The sequence below is a fragment of the Aotus nancymaae genome, unplaced genomic scaffold (assembly GCF_030222135.1).
Source record: "Aotus nancymaae isolate 86718 unplaced genomic scaffold, 86718_ANA_hifiasm-v0.15.2.pri h1tg000030l, whole genome shotgun sequence".
Lineage (NCBI taxonomy): Eukaryota > Metazoa > Chordata > Mammalia > Primates > Aotidae > Aotus > Aotus nancymaae.
Genome location: NW_026988443.1, coordinates 8655767 through 8678672, shown reverse-complemented (window position 1 = coordinate 8678672; position 22906 = coordinate 8655767). Strand labels below are relative to the sequence as shown.

The window sequence follows — 22906 nt, the reverse complement described above, 5'->3', positions numbered from 1 at the left end:
CTAGGATCCTATTATTGATGGATATTAGGCAAGAACTTTGAGGGAGGGGGAAAAAAAGCTAAAATATCATCGTTTATAACAAGACAAAGCCAATGTTAGTAGTTTGACACTGAAATGAAAAATTTCAAAACTGTTTATATAAACACAAATTCTATTTTGCTATGCCAATCATACAAATGTCCTAAAAAGAGAGCAAAGAATTTTTATCTTGAAAATACATTTAGAATTCATAAACTCTGGAGCTATAGAGACAGAACAGGATTCAAAAGTATTAACTAAACATAGCTCTGTCCTGAAAATGCCCCCCTGCATAAAACAAATGTATTTAGTGTTCTGCATGGACCAAAACTAAACGATACACTATTGGAGGTAAAATTAAATACAAAAACACAAAAATCTCAAGTGAAAAAGAAAATATACATACACCACCAACATTACTTTCTCTTCCACTCATGCTCTGTAATACAGCCTTATCTAGGCCCAGTTTCAAACTGGCTCGGTCAAACATCTCTCTCTCATATGAGTTACGAGTTACCAGTCTGTAGACTTTAACTGCTTTGTTCTGACCAATTCTGTGGCAACGAGCTTGGGCCTATAAAAATGAAAAGTTACTATTTAATTATTTTCTCAAGAGGCATGTAATAGCAAACTATACATATGGGATATAAACACATGTAAGAATTCTTAGACTATTTTTATTGAATTCAATATAATCATTTTCTAGAAATTAAAGCAGAGCTTATCACAACAAGAAATAATCCCGCAATCAGGAATAAGTTAAAATTTAGGTTTATAAGCTTAAATATCAAAGAATATAAATTCACAAAGGATTATATTTTTTTTGAGATGGACTCTCACTCTGTCACCCTGGCTGGAGAACAGTGGCACCATCTTGGCTCACTGCAACCTCCATCTCCTGGATTCAAATGATTTTCCTGCCTCAGTCTCTCAAGTAGCTGGGATTACAGGTGCCCGCCAGCATGCCCAGGTAATTTTTGTATTTTTAGTACTGACAGGGTTTCACCATATTGGCCAGGCTGGTCTCGAATTCCTGAACTCAAGTGATCCACCTGTCTCAGCCTCCTTAAGTGCTGGAATTACAGGCGTGAGCCAACATACCCGGCCTTATTATGTTTTAATGGAAGTGTAGTCAATATACTTCTAGGCAGGGACACAAAACTTTTAAACAGATTTTATAGTTGATGGTAACTCAAATTTTGTGATTGTTTGTTTTAGACATGGGGACTTGCTATGTTGCCCAATCGAACTTCTGGGCTAAAGAGATCCTATCACTTTGGCCTCTCAAAGTACTGGGATTACAGGTGTGAGCTACCACACCTAGCTGGCAACTCAAGTTTTAAAGTTTAATCTAAATTTCTAAATTTTTTTCTATTACATTATCAACAATCTTTTCAATATATTTTATTTAAGCTGGATAATTTTTTTTCCACAAGTTATTGGGGTAAGGTGGTATTTGGTTACAGGAGTAAGTTCTTTAGTAGTGATTTGTGAGATTTTGTACAACCATCACCTGAGCAGTATACACTACACTGTATTTGCAGTCTTTTATCCCTCACCCCCCAACTACTCTTCTCCCCACGTCCTCAAAGTCCATCATATCAATCTTATGCCTTTGTGTCCTCATAGCTTAGCTTCACTTATGAGTGAGAACATACGATGTTTGGTTTTCCATTCCTGAGTTACTTCACTTAGAACAATAGTCTCTAAGATCATCCAGGTCACTGAAAACGCTGTTAAGTCATTGTTTTCTATGGCTGCACAGTATTCCATCATATATATATGTGTGTGCATATATGTGTATATATACACACCACAGTTTCTTTATCCACTTGTTGACTGATGGGCATTTGGGTTGGTTCCATGATTTTCTATTGTAAACTGTGCTGCTATCAACATGCGTGTGCAAGTATCTTTTTTGAATAATGACATCTTTTTCTCTGGGTAGATACCCAGTAGTGAGATTGCTGGATCAAATGGTAGTTCTACTTTTAGTTCTTTAAGGAATCTCCACAGTGTTTTCCATAGCAGCTGTACTAGTTTACGTTCCCACCAGCAGTGTAGAAGTGTTCCCTGTTCACCGAATCTATGCCAACATCTACTGTTTTTTGATTACGGCCGTTCTTGCAGGAGTAAGGTGGTATTGCATTGTGGTTTTGATTTGCATTTCCCTGATCATTAGTGATGTTGAGCATCTTTTCATATGTTTGTTGGCCATTTGTATATCTTCTTTTGAGAATTATCTATTCATGCCCTTAGCTCACTTTTTGATGGGATGATTTTTCTTTTTTCTGACTTGAGTTTGTTATAGATTCTGGAAATTAGTCCTTTTTCAGATATATAAGATTGTGAAGATTTTCTCCCACTCTGTGGGTTGTCTATTTACTCTACTGACTTCCTTTTGCCAGGCAAAGGATCTTTAGTTTAAATTAAGTCTCAGCTATTGTTGAATAGGGTGTCCTTTCCCCACTTTATATATTTGTTTGCTTTGTCAAAGATAAACTGGCTGTAAGTATTCGAGTTTATTTCTGGGTTCTCTATGCTGTTCCACTGGTCTATGTGCCTATTTTTATACCAGTACCATGCTGTTTTGGTGACTATGGCCTTGTAGTATAGTTTGAAATCAGATAGTGTGATGCCTTGAAATTTGTTCTTTTTGCTTAGTCCTGCTTTGGCGATACGGGCTCTTTTTTGATTCCATATGAATTTCAGAATTGTTTTTTCTAATTCTGTGAAGTAGGATGGTGGTATTTTGATGGGGATTGCATTGAATTTGTAGATTGCTTTTGGCAGTATGGTCATTTTCACAATATTAATTCTTCCCATCCATGAGCATGGGATGTGTTTCTATTTGTTTGTATCATCTATGATTTCTTTCTAAGCTGGATAATTTTTTTGGGGAAAAAACCATGCAAGGTAAATAACTGTAGAGATCAAATTTTATTTAAATGAAGGACAAACTAATTATCTAATATGTATACATGTTAGAAGTGGAGACATCAGAGATCACATAAGGGCTGCATATTTTATCATGAGTTCCTACTAAACAAACTTTGTATGATAAATCTTGACTCCAAGTATTCTATAAAACCTAGTTTTTCTCCCAAATTACTAATCACCTTCCCATTATCTTCAGACAAATTAAATCATAAAACGTGGCTTTAAAATTTATAGGGGGGGCGCTGATGTTATGCCCTTCATTGACATTTTTATTCTATCCACATCCAATTTGTGTCATTTGGAACCCAGGACTGTAAATAGGCAACTTTGCTCCAGGTGTAGGGTAAGTACAGTAAGCCAAAATTATCTTAGTCTGCAAAGACTGGATCTGTATTAGCAGTTAAATAGAAAACCAAGTGAGAGGGAGAAGTTGGGAGATTCAGGAGAGTTTCTCCACTTTCTCTTCAGGTTCTATAAAGTGACTTTATCATTTCAAATTAACTTTTAGAACATCCACTACAGGCGGTTATACGTACAAACATGTATTTCAAAGGCAAACAATTATTTGGGTTTAACATAGGAATTGGGAAACTACAGCCTGTGGATCAAATCTGGTCTGCCAACGGAGGCTTTTTTACCTTTTAAAGGATTGTGACAAACGGACAAGAATGTGTGATAAAGATCTTATGCTGCACACAAAGCTTGAAATATTTACTAATTGAGCCTTCTAAAGAAAGAGTTGGTCTCTGGCTTATTGTATTAATTTTGGATCTTTGGATATTTTAAAGTAGATTACATATAGTTACATAAATAAGCACTTTAAAATATGTTTTAGGCTAGGTATATTCTCAATAACCATTTATTATATTTGTTTTTATACTTATTTAAAAAAATAATATGGCTGGTCTGATTCACAGAGATTGAACTCTACTTTTCCCCTTCTCATGATTATACTTGACTAGTCTTATAAAGAAAAGTACCAATATTAATTGCAATGCAATTAAGACTGAAGAATAATAAAATAATTTCTCTCATGTTTTGTTCTCCTTTCATATCCTTCTGCAAATTTAGACCCTCTTCTATCACTGTAATTAATATTCCTATATTTCTATGTAGTCCAAGTATAGTCATTACTTACATGTGTGCCTTCATGTTCTAAAGTATTTTATAAAAAGGCATAATATATTATGATTACAAGATAAAATCAGAATAAGTGAGTACTTATTTTTAAGGATTAAAATTCTGAAATTTTAATTTTATTACAAATAAATTATTCTTAGAGCTGAAGGTCTCTCTCAAATTTACATAATATTCTTTAAACTATAAAAATACTGGGCCAAGCATGATGACGAATGACGATAAACCCAGTACTTTTGGAGGCTGAGATGGGAGGAATGCTTGAGTCCTGGGGTTCAAGACCAGCCTGGGCAACATGGTGAGACCCCATATCTAAACAAACAAACAAAATTACTGTACTCAAATAAGTATAACCTTTTATAAGCTAGTAAGACATATTTTATAAGTAAGACATATAAAAAAGTAAAAAATTTTTGTCATTATAGTTTTTATCATAAAAATTAAAATAATTTCAGCTATTGTATTTGGCACAGAGAGTTCATAGAGAGACATGTTAGTTTGTCCAGATTAAAGTAAAAGATGTGGATACCAAAAACAGTTACACAATTTTACTTTTTAAAAAAAATGCATTTCTTGTTAGCCAAGTAAATTACTTACCTGAAGATCGTTTTGAGGATTCCAATCAGAATCAAAAATTATACATGTATCAGCTGCAGTTAAGTTGATGCCCAACCCACCAGCTCGGGTACACAGGAGAAAAACAAATCTATCTGAATCAGGTTTACTAAATCTATCTATAGCAGCTTGTCGAAGATTTCCTCTGACTCTGCCATCAATTCGCTCATACAAATATCTATGGAATGAAATGGAATAAATTTACATAAATAAATATAATAAAATTGAAGACATATTCTATCAAATATAAAGTCAGTTTTCCTACAGCATTATGTTTTCTCTAAAATTAAGAAGCAATATCATCTCAACTAGTTTCTGTGGCTTTATACTTTTTGATGTTGGTGCTAAGGAGAAAACAAAAACTAATATAAAGATAGAAAACCTCTGAATTCCTGGATGTATAGGTAAAAGAACACTACTACAATGAATTTTATTTCACAGTTAGAATTAAAAAAGACAGTCTATAAAAATACTTTCCTGATGTCATCATAATAAATTTTTTTTTCAAGAATTAAAAACTTTCACAAAACTTTATACAAGAAGGCTACAAATATTTCTTTTGTCCTTAATCCATGTTGCTCTCAACTGACACACTTCTACATTGCAATCTATTAAGAACACACTGGAATGCTGTTGAATTATTTCCAGTCATTACTGCAAAGTAATTATTTTATCCTTCCCCATTTAACATATACAAAACTAAAAAACTGCAAGACATCAAATAAAAATAAAATACATAAAAACGTAGGCGCTAGGACTCTTAAGTGGTATACATATAACATCACACTTCTACATATGATTTACTAGAGTTGTAGCAGTTGCTCCATGGTTATCTCTTGTACCTGTGAAATGGAGGTAAGACTTCTAATAATGTTTCTTATGACAATAAAAAAACTCTGAATTTTCCATGAAATTACAATAGAAAATTATAAGTACAGTTTTATCTGTAAAAAGTTCTTCACATAAGGAGATCCAAAAAATATAAGAATGGCTATTTTTGAGAACACTGCAATTTAATGTTTGTATCACTTACACGACGTAAAATTGAGAATAATATACATTTTAAAATGCGGCAAAAGAGTAGGACACTGACAATAACAATGAAACTAGAAATAAAAATGAAAATAAAAATGAACTACATAATCTCTAATAATATAAATCAGTATAGACCTTTACTTATCTATATGGGTTAAAATCTGTTGAATTAAAATCTGCAAGCCAGGTATGGTGGCTCATGCCTATAATCCCAGCACTTTGGGAGGCTGAGGTAGAACTGCTTCAATCCAGGAGTTTGAGACCAGCTTGGGCAACATAGTGAGACCCTCCCTCTACCAAAAATAAACAAATTAGCTGGGTGTGGTAGTGTATGCCTGTAGTCCCAGCTTCCTGGGAGGCTGAGGTGGGAGGATTGCTTGAGCTTAGGCATTTGAGGCTGCAATGAGCTATGATCACACCACTGCACACTACTCTGGGCAATAGAGTGAGACACTGTCTCAAAAAAAAAAAAAAAACTACAGCTGAAATAGCCTAAATACTGATTAGACAATATTTAACACTATCTTACCGTGATTTACCAATAAACAAAACAAAACAAAACAAAAAACCCACACTGAAACAAACAGGAAAATATTAAAGCATGAATAAATTTTATATAGTATATAAGAATAAAAGTACCACAACTTAAGGTTCTAATTATAACAATGAAATAGATCCAAAGGTTCTTGAATCACTTTTTTCAATTTTGAAGATGACTATTGTAAATATAAGTCTATTTAAAGTTTCATTACTACAAGGTTTATAAATCAAGTAAAATGTACATTATTAAACCCATTCCTGTCACATAGTATTTATTTGCAAACTTTTCTAAATTGAACTTGTCAGGCACATCTAATATTCCAACATTTGCAGGTTGGGAAAATGTAACACATAATCAATCCTAAACAATCTTTACTTATAAATTTGAATGCTTTATTCTAATTTAGGTAAAGAGAAAGATATGAGTAAAGTTCATTTACAGTACAGTGCTGCACAAATCTTAATAGCATATACTTAGCATAATTCATAGTATAATTCAGTGGATCATAGTATGCTTTACCTTTTATGTATGAGATAGTCCTCCAGAATGTCAAGGCAGCGAACCATCTGAGAGAAGATGAGCACTTTATGACCTCCAGCTTTCATTTTGGGAAGCAATTTATCAATAAGGACCAATTTACCAGCAGACTGGATCATTGCTTGAAGATGAAAATCAGAAGCAGCTGGATTATATGTATCTCTAAATTCTCCAAGTATTTTCTCCTCAGCACCTGTCAAAGAAATAGGAGATGATAGAAGCAATGCGAAAATGCAGGAAATTCCCAACTGCTTTCTTTTTAATCAAAATTAGTGCTCCTGTGTGCTTCTGTAACATAATTTTCTAATGGCATGTACACTGCTTTTATTAGAATTATTCATGCTTGTTGCTAAACCTCCACCAATACCAGACTGTAATTTCATTGAGGACATGGACAATGTCTTAAACATCTTTTTATCTCCTCGGATACCTGGCATAATGCCTTGTATAAATTTATGTTTGCTAAATGTTTAATGAATGCTATTAGGGAAAAAATAAAACTGTTGAGTAAACACATGTATTTTTAAAAAAATCTAATATTTAAGCACTAATCATATATTTGGTGTTTAAATATTAGATGTTTAAAACTAACTCAGTTGAGTAAACACATATATATTTTTAAACAAACATCTAATATTTAAACACCAACCATTAACAGTTGTCATCACTGATGGTTGATCATAATTGATTTGGATGTGTCTATGGGGATCTTGTTAGCCACCAAAACAAGGAAACAAGAAAAAATTAAGGCTAGGTACAGTGGCTCACGCCTGTAATTTCAACACTCTGGGAGGCTAAGGCAGAAGGATTTATTGAGGCCAGGAGTTTGAGACCAGCCTGGGCAATACAGCAAGACCCCATATCTCTAACAAAAAACAAACAAACAAAAAACCAAAGAAAGAAAGAAATTAGCTGGGTAGGGTGGTGCATATGTCTACTTCTAGTTACTAAGGAGGCTGAGGTGGAAGGATCAGTTTCCAACTTGAGGCTACTGTGAGCTATGAACACACTACTGGACTCCAGCCTGGATGACAGAGCGACACTGTCTCAAAAAATCCCCCCCCACCTAAAAAAAAGAAAGAAGAGAATAAAATAAAATGAAAGTCATGTTATAGGTCCTTGATGCATACTTCCTTTAGATAATCCATATCAGAATTAAAGAGGCTCTCTGTATTCCTTTCCTCAACCTGTCTAGCCATAAGAGAGTACTATAAAACTGCAAGAGAGACTTCAGTTGTCTTGAATAAAGTAAGTAGTGAGGTACATATTCCCAGGCATAAGTGAAAAACCCAAACATACACTAGGAGAGAGCCTGATAAGATCTTCAAAAGTAACATTATTACAGCACAAAATTCAAACACTAACTGATGTATCTAGACTGGAAGGAAGCCAGGAAAAAGTTGTAAACGCAGAAGCCCCAAAAATCGGCTTTGCTGTCTTTGTCCACGATTAGGATTAAACAAGAGGACAAATTCTAGTCCAAATTATACTGAACAAACTCCTGCTGTTGTAACCTCCTGTGCTAACATCAGTCACTGTAACAAAGTAGTTCACATTGCCTCTGATTCTGTAACACTTGTAATTCCTCAGAATATCACCATAGAGAGTCATAACAGCTACTACTGTTTTCTGTTTATTAATATTTACTGCAAGAAAAAAGTATTTGTTATAATCTTTTTTAGCTACCTTTGATAAGATATGGATGATTACAGCATTTCCTGAGCTCCATCATGGTATTGACCAAGTTAGGTACATTAGTTTGTCCTGCTCCTTTGGATAAAAAAGAAAAGTTCTTTTCCAAGATAGCCCGGTAATATTTCTTTTGAATGTTAGTAAGTTCTACTTCAATGATGGTTTCTTCTTTAGGTGCCAACTTCTTTTCCACATCTTCTTTTAATCGTCTCAACATCATTGGTTTCAGGATAGCCTGAAGTTTCTGTACCTGAATTAAAAATGATAAAAAGATATATAACATAAGTGAGCATTTAATTACACATATAAAATAATTACAATAATTAGAAATGTGATGAATATATTTACAAAGAGCAATAGGATACCTGTTCCTCTGTTTTCAGATCTCCAAATTCTTGCATAAATGTTGACTCAGAGGGAAACCTTAAAGGTTCAAGAAAGTGAAGAAGACTAAACAGTTCTTCAACTGTATTTTGGAGAGGTGTGCCAGTCAAAAGCACCTTGTGTTCCTATATAAAGTGAGAACAATTCACATCAAACATCATAGTACTAAAATTATACGAAAGCTGACTTAGGTTATCAAATGTTCAATATGCAAATATTTTTCTGACCATATATATATATGTCTCTCTCTATGTATATATAGATATATTATATATCTATATATATTTATATATCTCTCTATATAAATACATTTATATATATATATATATTTTTAGAGACAAGGTATCGCTTTGACACCCAGGCTGGAGTGTAATGGTGCCATCATAGTTCAGCATTACACATACAACATAATTACAATGATTAGAATAAATTACAGTAGTGCCACTGTAACCTTGAATTCCTGGGCTCATGAAATCCTCCTTCCTCAGGCTCCTGAGTAGCTAGCATTGCAGGTTGGCAAAACACTTAGCTAATTTTTAAAATTTTTTTTGTGGAGATGAAGTCTTACTATATTACCCAGCTGGTCTTGAGTTCCAGGCCTCAAGCAATCCCAAAGTGCTGGGATTAAAGGTGTGAGCCACCATACCCAAACTCATAATTTTCAAGAGTTAAAATACATCTCTAACCACAAATCTTCAGGAATATACTTTCCCAATCACTTTTTAAAAACTCTGTATCATTCCTGAAATACCTCACTTTGTATGCTATTTATGCCTTTAAAAATTCTAAATAATTTTAGAAGTAAAGAAATAAACATTCTAAAAAAAAAAAAAAGGGCATTTTTTTCTTTGGTACTCAACCATTCTTAGTATGGTAATTTGTATATCAAAGAGTACTTATTATTTATAATTTGGATGATCATAATTTAACTCTTCCAACATGAACAAATTATCAAATCACTGAGGTTACAACCCAAGAATGTAAAGGACTAATATGCTTTGAAACTAGAATTCTTTAAAAATTAAACATAATAGTAAAAGAAGAAAATAAACATAGAGTATTTTTAATGGTAGTACAAATTATTAAAAAATTTATTTGACAAAACCTCTAAATTCCCAAATTAAATATCTGTATACGCATCTGTGAATCTGTATATTATGTATATGGTAGCAAATGGCCTGGAAAGATAAACAGGAAATCATACTGGAATAAGGTATTGAACTGGGTGTGGCATAGATGGAGAAGGAGTAAAAAGGAACACTTCAAGTTTTTACAGAATGTGGTTCTTTATATTTGAACTGTTTGTTCAAGTGCTCATGTAGTAATTATGTGATATTAATTAAAAATCAAAATGTTTAAAAAAATGCTTTCATTTGTAAGAAGCAAACCCAATAACAAAAAGATGACTATAAGAAATCCCATTATTAATTATAACCAATATATGTTAAACATGTAGAATTGTGTAGGACTTTTTATCATAAATAATCTGAATAATATAACTTTGGTAAAGGGGCTTTTTATTAAGGAATTCATGGCTTAAAACTTATGGTTTTATTTTCCTTTAAATAGTATATACTCTGTTGATGTTTCTTATTTTAAAAATTAATTACTAACACTTTTTGGAAGAAAGAGCTAAAAAATTTGAAGCTGTAGAAAGTAGAATTTTTTTTCTTATGAATTAAAGCAAAATAAAAATCTCAATTATCACAGATAGAATTCAGACGTACCGATACTCCAAAATTAAAAAATGAAATTTTTAGCATTAACTCTAAGACCTTTTACTATACAGCTAATAAACTGAATTGTCATAATGATATTGTTACTTACCAGATTCATGAGTTTGAGGCCTTCTAAGAGTTTACAATTTTTATTTTTTAACCTATGTGCTTCATCAATAATTACACATCGCCATTCAATTGCATTAAGCTCTCCACAGCCTCCAAGAATCATTTCAAAAGTGGTGATGATGGCTTGGAATCTATAAGCTCCTCGAATGATACGCCCCTAGAAATGATCAAATGTAATTTGCTCATTATTTTAATTGCATATTTTTTATTCCTGTCAAATGGCATCTGATAACATCTGCTAGAAAACATTTCCAATGAAATTTTTACATAAGCAGACACTCCCTTACAATAAAAAGTTTTAGCATTTAAACTGTATTATACCTGTTCAATAATGTTAAAAATTATGCCAACATAATTATATTATTTATAATTGTATCCAAATAAACATTGCTTGGTAAAATGTTTTATAATAATTTTTAATAATTATAATAATTTTGGGCAAGAAATAATCATTATAAAATCTGGCCAATGAGATTTCAGTATTAGTTCTTATTACTTACAGCACTGAGTTCACAAATATAATAGCAAATAAATACTGAATAATTAGCCATCCAAATAATTTATTCAGAAGATATTGAGTACTAATGTGCCAGAACCTGTTCTAGTTGCTGGAGATATAGCAGTAAACAAAACAGATAAAAATAATTATCCAATTAAAACTTATATTATAATGAATCTAATGCAGGACATAGTTATTAAGAAAATAATTTTTACAAAAGTAAATTAGAAAGAGATAAGGGTTGTGGAATAAAATAAAACAAGAATGTGGGATGATAAGTTTAAGGTTGAAGGTGAGTTGAGGAGTGATAACATGGGGAGAAATGCCAGATATAGGTGATGGGGAGAAAGGCAGCAAACCACATTGCCATGTATGTGTCTATGCAACAATCTTGCATGTTCTTCACATGTACCCCAAAACATAAAATGCAATAAAATATATATTTTAAAAAAAAAGGTTGAAGGTGAACACTGCAGGTTTATATAGAGTGGTTGGGAGACCATTAGTGTGATGTGACATTTGAGAAAAAATGTAAAGATGAGGGAGGAAGTCATGTTGATATCTACAGATCTGTAAAAGAAAGCATTCTTGGTAAAAGAAGGAGCAAGTAGGAAGGCCCTAAGGTAGAAGTGTCTTTGGCAGCATTCAGAAAATAGCAAGCAAGCCATAGTGTTTGAAATCCAGTGAGTTGAGGAGGGGATGAGGCAGACTGCAGGACAAACTGTGATATAAGCTTTGACTCTAAGACACTATTGAAGGGGTTTGTAAGAAGTGTCCTGATTTGACACATATATTTTTAAAAGCGCTTTTGGCAGTTGTGGTGAAACCTGTCTGAAAAGGCCAAAGACAGGAACATGGAGACCAGTTTAAAAGCTGCCATCCAGAAGAATTGCCTAAACCCGTGAGGTGGAGGTTGCAATGAGCCGAGATCGTGCTACTGCACTCCAGCCTGGGCAATGGCGTGAGACTTCTTCTCTAAATACACACATACATACATACATACATACATATATACAAAAAGCTGCCATACTAATGCAAGCAAGAAATCTTCATTGGAGGTCATGAGAAGTGTGCTCAGTTCTAGATACATTTTGAAAGTAGAGTCAGCTAGGCGGGGTGGCTCATGCCTATAATCCCACCACTTTGGGAGGCTGAGGCAAGCAGATCATGAGGTCAGGAGTTTGAGACCAGCAGGGTGAAACCCCATCTAACAAGGTCAGGAGTTCAAGACCAACATGGTGAAACCCCATGTCTACTAAAAATACAAAAATTAGCTGGGCGTGGTGGCGGGCACCTGCAATCCCAGCTACTCGGGAAGCTAAGGCAGGAGAATTGCCTGAACCTGGGAGGCAGAGGTTGCAGTGAGCCGAGATCACGCCACTGCACTCCAGCCTGGGCAACAGAGCAAGACTCCACTTCAAAAAAAAAAAAAAATGGAAAACAGAGCCAACAAGATTTCCCAATGGACAGCATGGAGTAAGACAGGGCAGGGCCTCAAATTTACTCTAAAAATTTTAGCTGAAACAACTGGAAGTTCATGTTGTTATTTACTAAAAAGAAGTAGTTTCGAATTTTGATTTTGTATGTTAATTCTGAGACATCTATTAGACATAGCCATGTGGAGTTAAGTAGGCATTTGGATATGACTCTGGAATTTACCAAAGAGTTTAGAGTTGGTGATACAGAGTTAGGAATTTCAGCAGTACAGATGGTATTGAAAGTTATGTGTATGTATAAAATCTGTGAGATAATGAGTATATTTGCAGACTAAGCCTTGAGTTATCCCAAAGTTTAGATATTGGGAAGATAAGAAGGAATCAATAAAGGGTGCTTGAGAAAGAATAAGTGGTGATGTAGGACAGGATGATGTCCTGGAATCTAAGTGAAGAGAGTGTTTAAACAGGGTTCAAAACATAAGCTGTTGGGTATTAAGTGAAAAGAAGGGATAAAAACAGTTGGGTATTCTGACTTAGATTTTAATTCATATTAACCTAATTCATTTTAGATTAGTTAATATTAATGATTAAGTTGAATAATAGCTCCAGTAGAATATTATTAAAATAGGTATAAATTATAAATCTATGGCATTTATACAGCTCTAAAAACCTGGGATATAATATATTCAGTTAAATTGATATCACAGTGTTTAATAACAGGGGCTCTTGAATCTGACTGACTTGAGTTTATTAATCCTGGTTTTGCATTGTGATTTTGGGCAATTCATGCAACTTCTTTAGCCTCAGTTTTCTCATGTGTAAAATGGAAACAATACTATTTTACAATGTTGATATTACAAAGATTAAGTGAAATAATACATGTAAACTGTTTAGCATAATGCCTGGCACATGGTAAATAATAAATGTTTGTAGTTATTAGTTTATCATTTCTGTTACTTTTCCAAGGGAAATTTAGAAAAATTTTAGCATGATTTTAGTAATATTGTTATTTCAAGCTATTTGATAACATAAAAAAACAGAAGTTAAATATTCACTTAATTTATATAAAAATGTATTTGAAAGAGTTAACTCTAAAAGTTATTCCTATATTTGAAGCACAGATCGGTTTATCCCATTACAGGAGACATCTTTATCTTTTGAAATGTAAAACCTCTTTAGATAATATATATCTAGAATTTGCAACATTTATCATAAAAATACAGTATTTAATATATACAATTCAGTTTATCACACGTCAAGAATCTTCCAGGTTTTTGGTTATCACATTTATGCCAAACTCATGTGACACAAATATTAAAATTGTAACTTTGTTAAGTCTTTTTAAGTCTCAAGATATTAGTTGTGCTTTCTGTAAAAAAGAGAATCTCAAATAATTTTTATGACAACATACAGCTCTAAAATTCTACAAATGTATGATTAAGAATCATGAAACACTAGGTCAGGTGTGGTAGCTCCTGCCTGTAATCCCGGCACTTTGGGAGGTTGAGGTGGGATGATTACTTGAGTTCGAGACCAGCCTGGGCAACAGTGAGACACCATTTTATAAAAAATAAAATAATTAGCCAGCTATGGAGATGCACTTCTGTCATCTCAGCTACTTGGGAGGATCATTTAAGCCCAAGAATTTGAAAATGGATAAATTAACTGATTATGTTCCTGTAACCTCATTTTGCTTCCTACTTCCAATGTTGAAACAATCACCATTTATATGAAATTAAGCATCTATATAATTCTTAAATTATTCTTCAGTTGAAAATGATCACCTTTGCACTTTTGGAATACATGATATCTTAATTAGATTACAGTTTGATTCTCTTCTGCTGTTTTATTATTATTATTATTATTATTATTTAGAGACAGGGTCTTGCTGTCACCCAGGCTTCAGTGCAGTGATATGATCACAGCTAACTGCAGCCTCAAACTCTTGGGCTCAAATAGGTAGATAATCAGTTATCACTGGGAGGCAAAAGTAGAAGGCTATGCACATTACCTTACTTGAACCTCTATCATATCACATAACCTGGCCATGTGTTATAATGATCCTTTTAGAACAATAGAACGAGTGAAAGAAAAATAAAATACTAAGGTGCTTTTAAGGTAGAGTGCCAGGCAATAAACCTTTTCTATTTAAAAAGTACACTTTTTTGTGAATTGTGTTTATTGACTTTATTATTTCCTAATAAAGACTTTAATGAAATAATTCATATGAACATTCAAGACCATGACTTGGCATTTCATGTTTTCTTTTTTAAAAAATATTTTAATGGGCCGGGCGCGGTGGCTCATGCCTGTAAACCCAGCACTTTGGGAGGCAGAGGTGGGTGGATCACGAGGTCAAGAGATCGAGACCATTCTGGTCAACATGGTGAAACCCCGTCTCTACTAAAAATACAAAAAATTAGCTGGGCATGGTAGCGCATGCCTGTAATCCCAGCAACTCGGGAGGCTGAGGCAGGAAAATTGCCTGAACCCAGGAGGCGGAGGTTGCAGTGAGCCAAGATCGCGCCATTGCACTCCAGCCTGGGTAACGAGCGAAACTCCGTCTCAAAAAAAAAAAAAAATTTAATTTTTTTTTCTTTTTTGAGATGGAGTCTTGCTCTGTCACCAGGTTGGAGTACAGTGGCACGATCTCGACTCACTGCACCCTCTGCCGTCCAGGTTCAAGCGATTCTCCTGCCTCAGCCTCCCGAGTAGCTGGAACTACAGGCACGTGCCATCATGCTAGCTAATTTTTTTGGGTATTTTTAGTAGAGACGGAGTTTCACCATGTTGGCCAGGCTGGTCTCAAACTCCGGACCTAGTGATCCGCCCGCCTCGGACTCCCAAAGTGCTGGGATTACAGGCATGAGCTGCTGCACCCAGCCAAAAAACATTTTAATTTTTTGGTAGAGACTGGGTCTTGCTATGTTATCCAGGCGGGTCTGGAACTCCTAGCCTCAAGCAATCCTCCCATCTCGGACTCCCAAAGTGTAAGATTACAAGTGTGAGCGACCATGCCTGGCCTGTTTCTAGTCTTAATGTTCTGCTAGAATATCTTTAAGTCGTCATCTCTTTATTTTATGATCTGTGTATTTAGGAGGAATAGGAAATCCCTTCTTTTTTTTTTTTTGAGACAGAGTCTTGCTCTACCGTTAGGCTGGAGTGCAGTGGCGCAATCCCGGCTCACTGCAACTTCCGTTTTCCGGTTTCAAGAAATTCTCCTGCCTCAGTCTCCCGAGTAGCTAGGACAACAGGCATGCACCACCACGCCCGGCTAATTTTTTGTACTTTCAGTAGAGACGGGATTTCACCATTTTGAGCAGGGTGGTCTCGATCTTCTGACTTCGTGATCCACCCACCCTGGCCTCCCAAAGTGCTGGGATTACAGGCGTGAGCCACCGCGCCCGGCCAGGAAATCCCTTCTTAAAGAGTAAGTGGCCAAAGTAAGATAGAAAATGCTCCTCTTATAAATACAGGGAGAGAAGAACATCATCAAACCACTAGAGTACTGACATAACCAATCCAAAGGAGAAAAAGATGGAGGTATAACTGTTTTAGTAAGCAAAACAAACCACATTTAAAAAAATGTCTAAAATAAAGATCCACTGAACATGAAAGAGAACCTATGATCTCACCAACAGGCATTTAAGCCTGTGGTGTTAGTGAAGATTTAAATTTTTAAAATGTTGGGAAAAAAGCTGGACAATGATTAGAGACAGTTATTACTCTAAAAAAAAATCTAGTATGTATTTAAAAACAATTAGTAAAATTATTATTCTTGTTGAAAAATTAAGGATTACAATGAGACTTGTACATTGTTTAAATCTGCATATTTCATTATAGTGAACTACAGCATTAAACTGACTTTTTTCATTGTTCTCTTCAGCTACTCAAATTTACTGTAAAATAATAAAAATGATGAATAAAAGAGCTTAAACTAAGATCTAGGTAGGCAATTAAAATGTATCCTAAATTCAAACATAATTGGTATGTAATTATCTTGTTTAGCCCTGACCTCTCAAACAACAAACAAAATCATCAATAACACACCTGTGAATCCCTGAAGTACATCTCGTATTGCTGTATCATCTGTCTGCTAATCAGGCTCCCATGATAAACCACAACGTTAATATCAGTCCATGTACGAAATTCTCTCTCCCAGTTTGCAATAGTAGAAAGTGGAGCAATAATCAGGAAAGGTCCTCTTATACCAGTCAGAAGGATTTCATAGAGGAATGTAATTGACTGAATAGTTTTGCCAAGACCCATTTCATCTGCTAAAATGCAGTTTCGTCTGAAATAAACAAATATATTATCCATGCATGCATTGGTTTTTTTTCCCCCTATATCACAATGTTTTTAAAGATAAACATACAAAAATAATCAAAGATAAAATAAAATAGTTGCATTTATAAAAATGTAAAAGTTGCTGAAGTACAGAGTAGGTTTAAGATTACAATGTTATTAAAAACCTGTAAAGGGACAACGAAAGATTTCTGTAGCTCCAAAATAAGGATACCGCCCATTAGATATTTAATTTTTTTTAAAGAGTGGAAAGGGAAGAGCAAGGCCAACTAAATACATTATTTGTTCAGGAACACCTTCTGTATTTTAGGACAGCATGAGAAGATGGGATACAAAAAAATAGAACATGCTCTCTGCCTTCCAGGGGTGTGTATCTATTACAGAAGCTGACATGCAAATAAATAAGTAAATAGTAATGCAATGTGCTATCACAGAAGCACAGATAAAGCACCTTCAACTGTGGCTGTGCAACAGAAAAGCTTACAAAGCTTGAAAAAAAAAAAAAGATACTCAGGCCCTTCCCCTATACATTCTGATTCAGTGTGAATGGAATAGGATAAAATCAGCTATAATTTCAAAAATAAGCCCCACAGATGATTATGATATGTGGCCAGTTAAGAATCATCAGTATGGTTTATTATGGAGGCTCAAAAGAGTAAGCCTCAACTCTGAGAAGAGATGTGAGAAGACCTCCTTTAGAAGGAGGTCAGTAATGAGTAGGATTTTGCCAGAGAGCACAGTGAATGAGCAGAAGTGTAAAGAACATGATGAACTGAGGGACCAAAAGTTGTTTACTATGGTTTGGAGTAAAAGGTAAAAGGAGGAGAGATTCTTGAGGTAAGTAGGGTCATAAATAGAAGACATCTGCCATTCTATTATGCAATGGGAGTTACTGAAACTCTTCAAATAAATCCAATGAGATTAGGTTTGTATTTTAAAGTTTACTCTGGGTCTATTGTGGATATTAGAGGTTGAGGTGACTAGAAGTTGAGAGAGTAACTGGGAAAGTACCATTAAGTGCAGGGAAGAAAGTGTGGGCACCTGGTCTAAGAGAGGAGAAACTGAGAGAACTTTCCAGAATGAATTATGGGTTAGAATGAACTGGACCTAGTTACCAAAGTATGGGGTATAGAGTGAAGCCAGATTTCAGTTTGGGTGACTAAATGAATTGTGCTATTATTAATCAAGATGGAAAATACAGAGGAAAAACAATTTTGATGGGGAAGAAACAGGAAATAGTAAGATTAATTTTTAATCTGTTGTGTTTAAAGACTCATTGAGATAGATACTCAGGTAACAAGAGGCAAATGGAAATACAGGCCCAGAGTTCAAGACCTTAGAGATAAAGTATGGGGCCATTAGATTATTGGTACATGAAGGCACGGGGACTATAGAATATGCCTTAGGGAGAACAAACATGTAATACGAAAAAAGAGAAGACAGAACCCAGGGAAGGCAAACATAACACCTACAGGGCAAGCAGAGGAAGAAGAACCAGGAATAGTCACAGGTACTGCAGAGCTAGGAGAGAGTCACACTGTGGAAGCTGTTGGGGTTCAGAGTCAGGGGGATGTTTGAAGGGAGTAGCAACTACTAACCAATGCAGCAGAGAGCAAATTGGGGCTGAAAAATATCCCATGGATTTGGAAAGTTAAAAGTTTCAGAGAATTCTGGGGAGTCAGGGTGGGAACACTGGTGGTGAGAGGGAGGGAGGAAGGAGGGAGAGAGAAAGTTATAGAGAGAGAAAGAGAAAAGCAGAGCCAAGAGAAGGTTTATTTTAAACCCAAATTTGTTTATAGACTGAAGGGATGGCAAGTCTTCAGGGGTGGCCTGGAGATATAAAAGAGAAGGATAAGTGACTGAAGTAAAAGTAAGGCTCTAAGGCGACTAGATGAGATGGCATGTCTGATACATGAAGACAGTGGTAAGAATATGGATGAAGATATTAATACATCTGTAGGCTTGGATATGAGGGCAAGCAAAAACTTGAATGAATTTACCTACCGTCCCGGGTTTCACTATGAAGCAGTCATATACAGAGAGTAAAGGGGGCAGAATTGTGATAAAGGGCTTCAAGAAAATGGTGAAAGTTTAAAATAGGCAATTTAGGAGATGGGAAAGAGTATTGATGAGGGAAGACAAATTAAAAAAATGTTTTGTTAACTATTTTTCCTACATGGTTCTCTTGGAAAAAATGATGATTAATATTTAGAAAACATAAATTAGGGAAAAGAGCACTGTGGGGATAACAGGCCTCTTTCCATCGACTGAGTCCATGACTCACTAGCACTAAGCATAACAACTAAGAAGAATCACGTGAAAAGTAAAAATGATTAAAAATTATTCTGAATAAAAGCATCATCAAATTTTGCTATTCTTACTAATAGTATTGCCTTTATTTGCTCTTTTGCATATGCAACTACTATGCTTTCTCAATTGCAGTACCATTTTTTACTTCTTTTGCAACTATCTTTTCATCTCAATAAAGAATGTAAGATGTTTTATAAGGCATTTTGAAAACTTTGGAAAGCAAGTAATTAATAAAAATGGGGTAGTTAATTACTAGGTTCCCATATTTTATACTCCATTACTTATCAATTGCTGACAACCTACTTCTTTGATGATTTACATTAAATGATAGAGCTTTAATTCCTGAGTATACCTTGCTTGTAACTCACTAACTCAAAATGACTGTTGGCAGACAGTAATATGGGTTGATAAGGTGAAAAGCATTATATAACACAGAAGGTGTCTTAGGACTCTTGGAAAGGTATTTCAAATTTAATTATTAATCAACATACCAACTGTGTTCTATTATGATTGGTAGACATTTAAAGAAAGCAATTGTAGTTGAATCCTAAATTATAATTTACATATTTTCCTGAGGTAACCTCACTTTAAATAATGAAGACTTCATAACAATAATTATATAGTAACATCAGTATCTATTTTACTTGACACATTTTGGCACACATTAAAAAAAACAATTTTTTTTTGTTATGATATACTACATACCTATTGTACCAATTGAACAAGAGCCAATTGAGTCCTTCCAGTTGATATTCCCTGAGTTGATTGCCATTTTTATAGTCCCTGGATTGATCTATTTTCTTCCAAATATTAGAAGGAGGACGGTCCTTTGTGGAAAAACAAAGAATGAATGGTGTTTAAATCTTCCATATATCATATTCATGGCAAAATGTATTGCTTTAAAAATAACCCTAAGAGGCATAACAGTATACAGTGTTATGATTAACTTCTACCTAACATTTAAAGATGAAATTAATTCTATACAACTCTTCCAGAAAATTGAAGAAGGTATGTTTCCCAACTCATTCTTTGAAGCCCTGATACAAAGACATTACAAGAAAACTATAGACAATGTCCCTAATGAACGAAGATGCAAATATTCTTAACAAAATTTTACCCAATGGAATTTAACAACATATGAAAAGGGCAATACATCATGATGAAGTAGGTTCTTTTTTTTAAACCAGGAATGGAAGGTGGGTTTAAAGTAGAACATTAATCAGTGTTGCAACGGATTAAAAAATGAAAATTGACCAGGTGTGGTGGCTCATCCCACACTTTTGGAGGCCAAGGTGGGAGGATCACTTGAGACTAGGAGTTCAAGACCAGCCTGGGCAACACAAAGAGACACAGTCTCTATTTAAAAAACATAAAAAATTAAAACCAAAAATAATATGATAATCTCAGTAGATGCAGAAAAAGTATTTGAGAAATTCAACATCCATTCCTAATTAAAACTTATCAAATTTTGAATAGAAAGGAACTTCCTTAACCCATTATGGTACAACTTAAAAAAAGCCAAAACTAACATTACGCTTAAAGGTGAAAGACTAACTGCTTTCCCCCTAAGATCAGGAATAAGGCAAGGATCTCCTCTGTGACAGCTTCTATTCAACATTGTACTGCAGGCACTAACAAGTATAATCAAACAAGAAAAGGATAAAAGTCATCAAGATTGAAAAGGAATAACAAACTGTATTTATATTACAGAAGACATGATTTGTCTATGTAGAAAATCCTGTGGAATCTACCAAAAAAGTCAAACTAAGTAGCAATTTTAGCAAGGTTGCGTAATACAAGATCAGTGTGCAAAAGTCAATTGTATTCTACATTGTGGCAACAATCATGAATATATTTTTAAAAAACAATAACCGTTTTATAACGGCATCCAAAATAAACTTTTGGTATTCACAGTACAAAATATTTCTTTCAAAAGAAATCTAGAAGCATAGAAGTGAAACATTATATGTAAAAAATTTTTATTCACTTATATATACAAATACATAAGACATAAATTTTCTGAAGATTCCTAAATGGGAATTCAAATAACATTATCCTGGCCTCCAATTAGTAGGGTCTCAGTAGGAAAAATAAGTTTCCGAGAGACAAGCAAAAGGTTTCCTATTGTCTTTTGCTTTAAAAATATGTTACTAATCAACAAAATTACAGTTCTAAGAATTACAGATAATCAGGTGTGATACTGTGAAATACATATTTGGTCTTCATTCCCATTTCGTGGCATACAACTCCTGATATTCTTGGGTTTTCCAAAGTGCTGCTTTATTGTGTGCCAATACTGCTGACTTACAGATTCAAGTAGACCTGGTCACCAGAAGGACAAAGGCATGATAAGAGAAGAGAATGGTAGGAAGGGGAAGGGCAGAAAGGAAGAAGGAGAGAAGGGGAGGAGAGAAGGAAGGGGAGAATGGGAGGAAGGAAGGGGAGAAGGTCAAGTTGATGGCCAATGGCCACTGGATGATTGAATCAATCATGCCTACATAATGAACCCTCCAAAAAAACCCAAGAGGACAGGGTTTAGTAAACTTCCAGGAAGGTGAACAAGAACTCATCCACATGCCAGGAGAGTGCAAACCCCAACTCTACAGGGACAGAAGCTTCTGTGCTCAGACTTTGCCCTATGTCTCTCTTCCTCTTGCTGTTTGTTTGTATCCTTTAAAATATCCTTAGGAATAAACCAGTAAACATAAATGTCCCCCTGAGTTCTGTGAGCTGCTCTAGCAAGTTAATCAAACCCAAAGTGGTGGGTAATAGGAACCCTAACTTGAAGCCAGTCAGTCAGAAGTTCTGCAGGTCCTTGGACTTGTGACTGGTAGGAATGAGGGGGCAGTCTTGTGTGACTGAACCCTCAATATGTGGGATTTGATGCTATCTGGGTAGATGATGAATTAGAGCTGGGTAGAATTGAGTTAGAGGGCAGCCAGCTGGTGTCCACTGCAGAAGTGACTGCATACTGGTCAGAAGAATTCCCCACATATTTTGGGGTCACAGAAGTATTTTGTGTTGAGTGTTCTGTTACCCTGAGAGCAGAGGAAAAACACAGTTCAAGGGAGTTTTTTTTTTAACCATCAGGTAAGTGTATGGTAATTGTAAATAAAAAATAAACAGGCTATCAGTATGCTGAGAACAAGACTGGTTATTGAAGCTCTGCTGCTACTTTATACAGATAAGTGTTTGCTAAAGAAAACATTTTTTAAGTGGTAGCCAATTAACATTAAAATAATTAACATATATTTTAATTGCTGCTTAAAATAATTTCTGCATTAGATCATATTCTGTATAGCTTCTTTTCAGCAATCCAATCACTATTAATGTTTCATTAGTTTGGGTCAGGGAAAAATTTCATTTACAGAATCTCAAAATACTTTACATCACTTATATGCTATTTTATTTAACAGCAAAATACTGGTCAAAACAAACAAACAAAAAAACCCAAAAACCACCTCCTACATTATTCAACCATAATAGACTAGCCTTGTTGTCATCAATTTTACATTAATTAAGGGGATTAATTCTATTGGCTGAGACTCCTTTACCAAAGACTATACCATATACCTAAGGCATCTCTAATTTTTGATAAGTTCCAAAAGAG

At 34.6% G+C, this 22906-nt stretch overlaps 1 protein-coding gene across 13 annotated transcripts in view; it reads right to left on the bottom strand.

Moving 5' to 3' along the window:
• The window catches only part of CHD9 (chromodomain helicase DNA binding protein 9), a 267637-nt gene that overhangs the window by 73706 nt on the left and 171025 nt on the right, over positions 1–22906 (bottom strand). For all 13 annotated transcript variants that reach the window (XR_001106735.2, XR_001106734.2, XM_064383065.1 and 10 more), the window contains 8 exons: positions 20002–20123; positions 16732–16975; positions 10727–10903; positions 8881–9024; positions 8510–8765; positions 6806–7016; positions 4693–4888; positions 425–592 (listed from right to left, as the gene is read on the bottom strand). Coding sequence is in view for 11 of the 13 variants with exons in the window: in XM_064383065.1 (XP_064239135.1) it covers positions 425–592; positions 4693–4888; positions 6806–7016; positions 8510–8765; positions 8881–9024; positions 10727–10903; positions 16732–16975; positions 20002–20123 (1518 nt within the window). In the remaining 2 variants the exon portion in view is untranslated. The remainder of the gene's footprint in view (positions 1–424; positions 593–4692; positions 4889–6805; positions 7017–8509; positions 8766–8880; positions 9025–10726; positions 10904–16731; positions 16976–20001; positions 20124–22906) is intronic.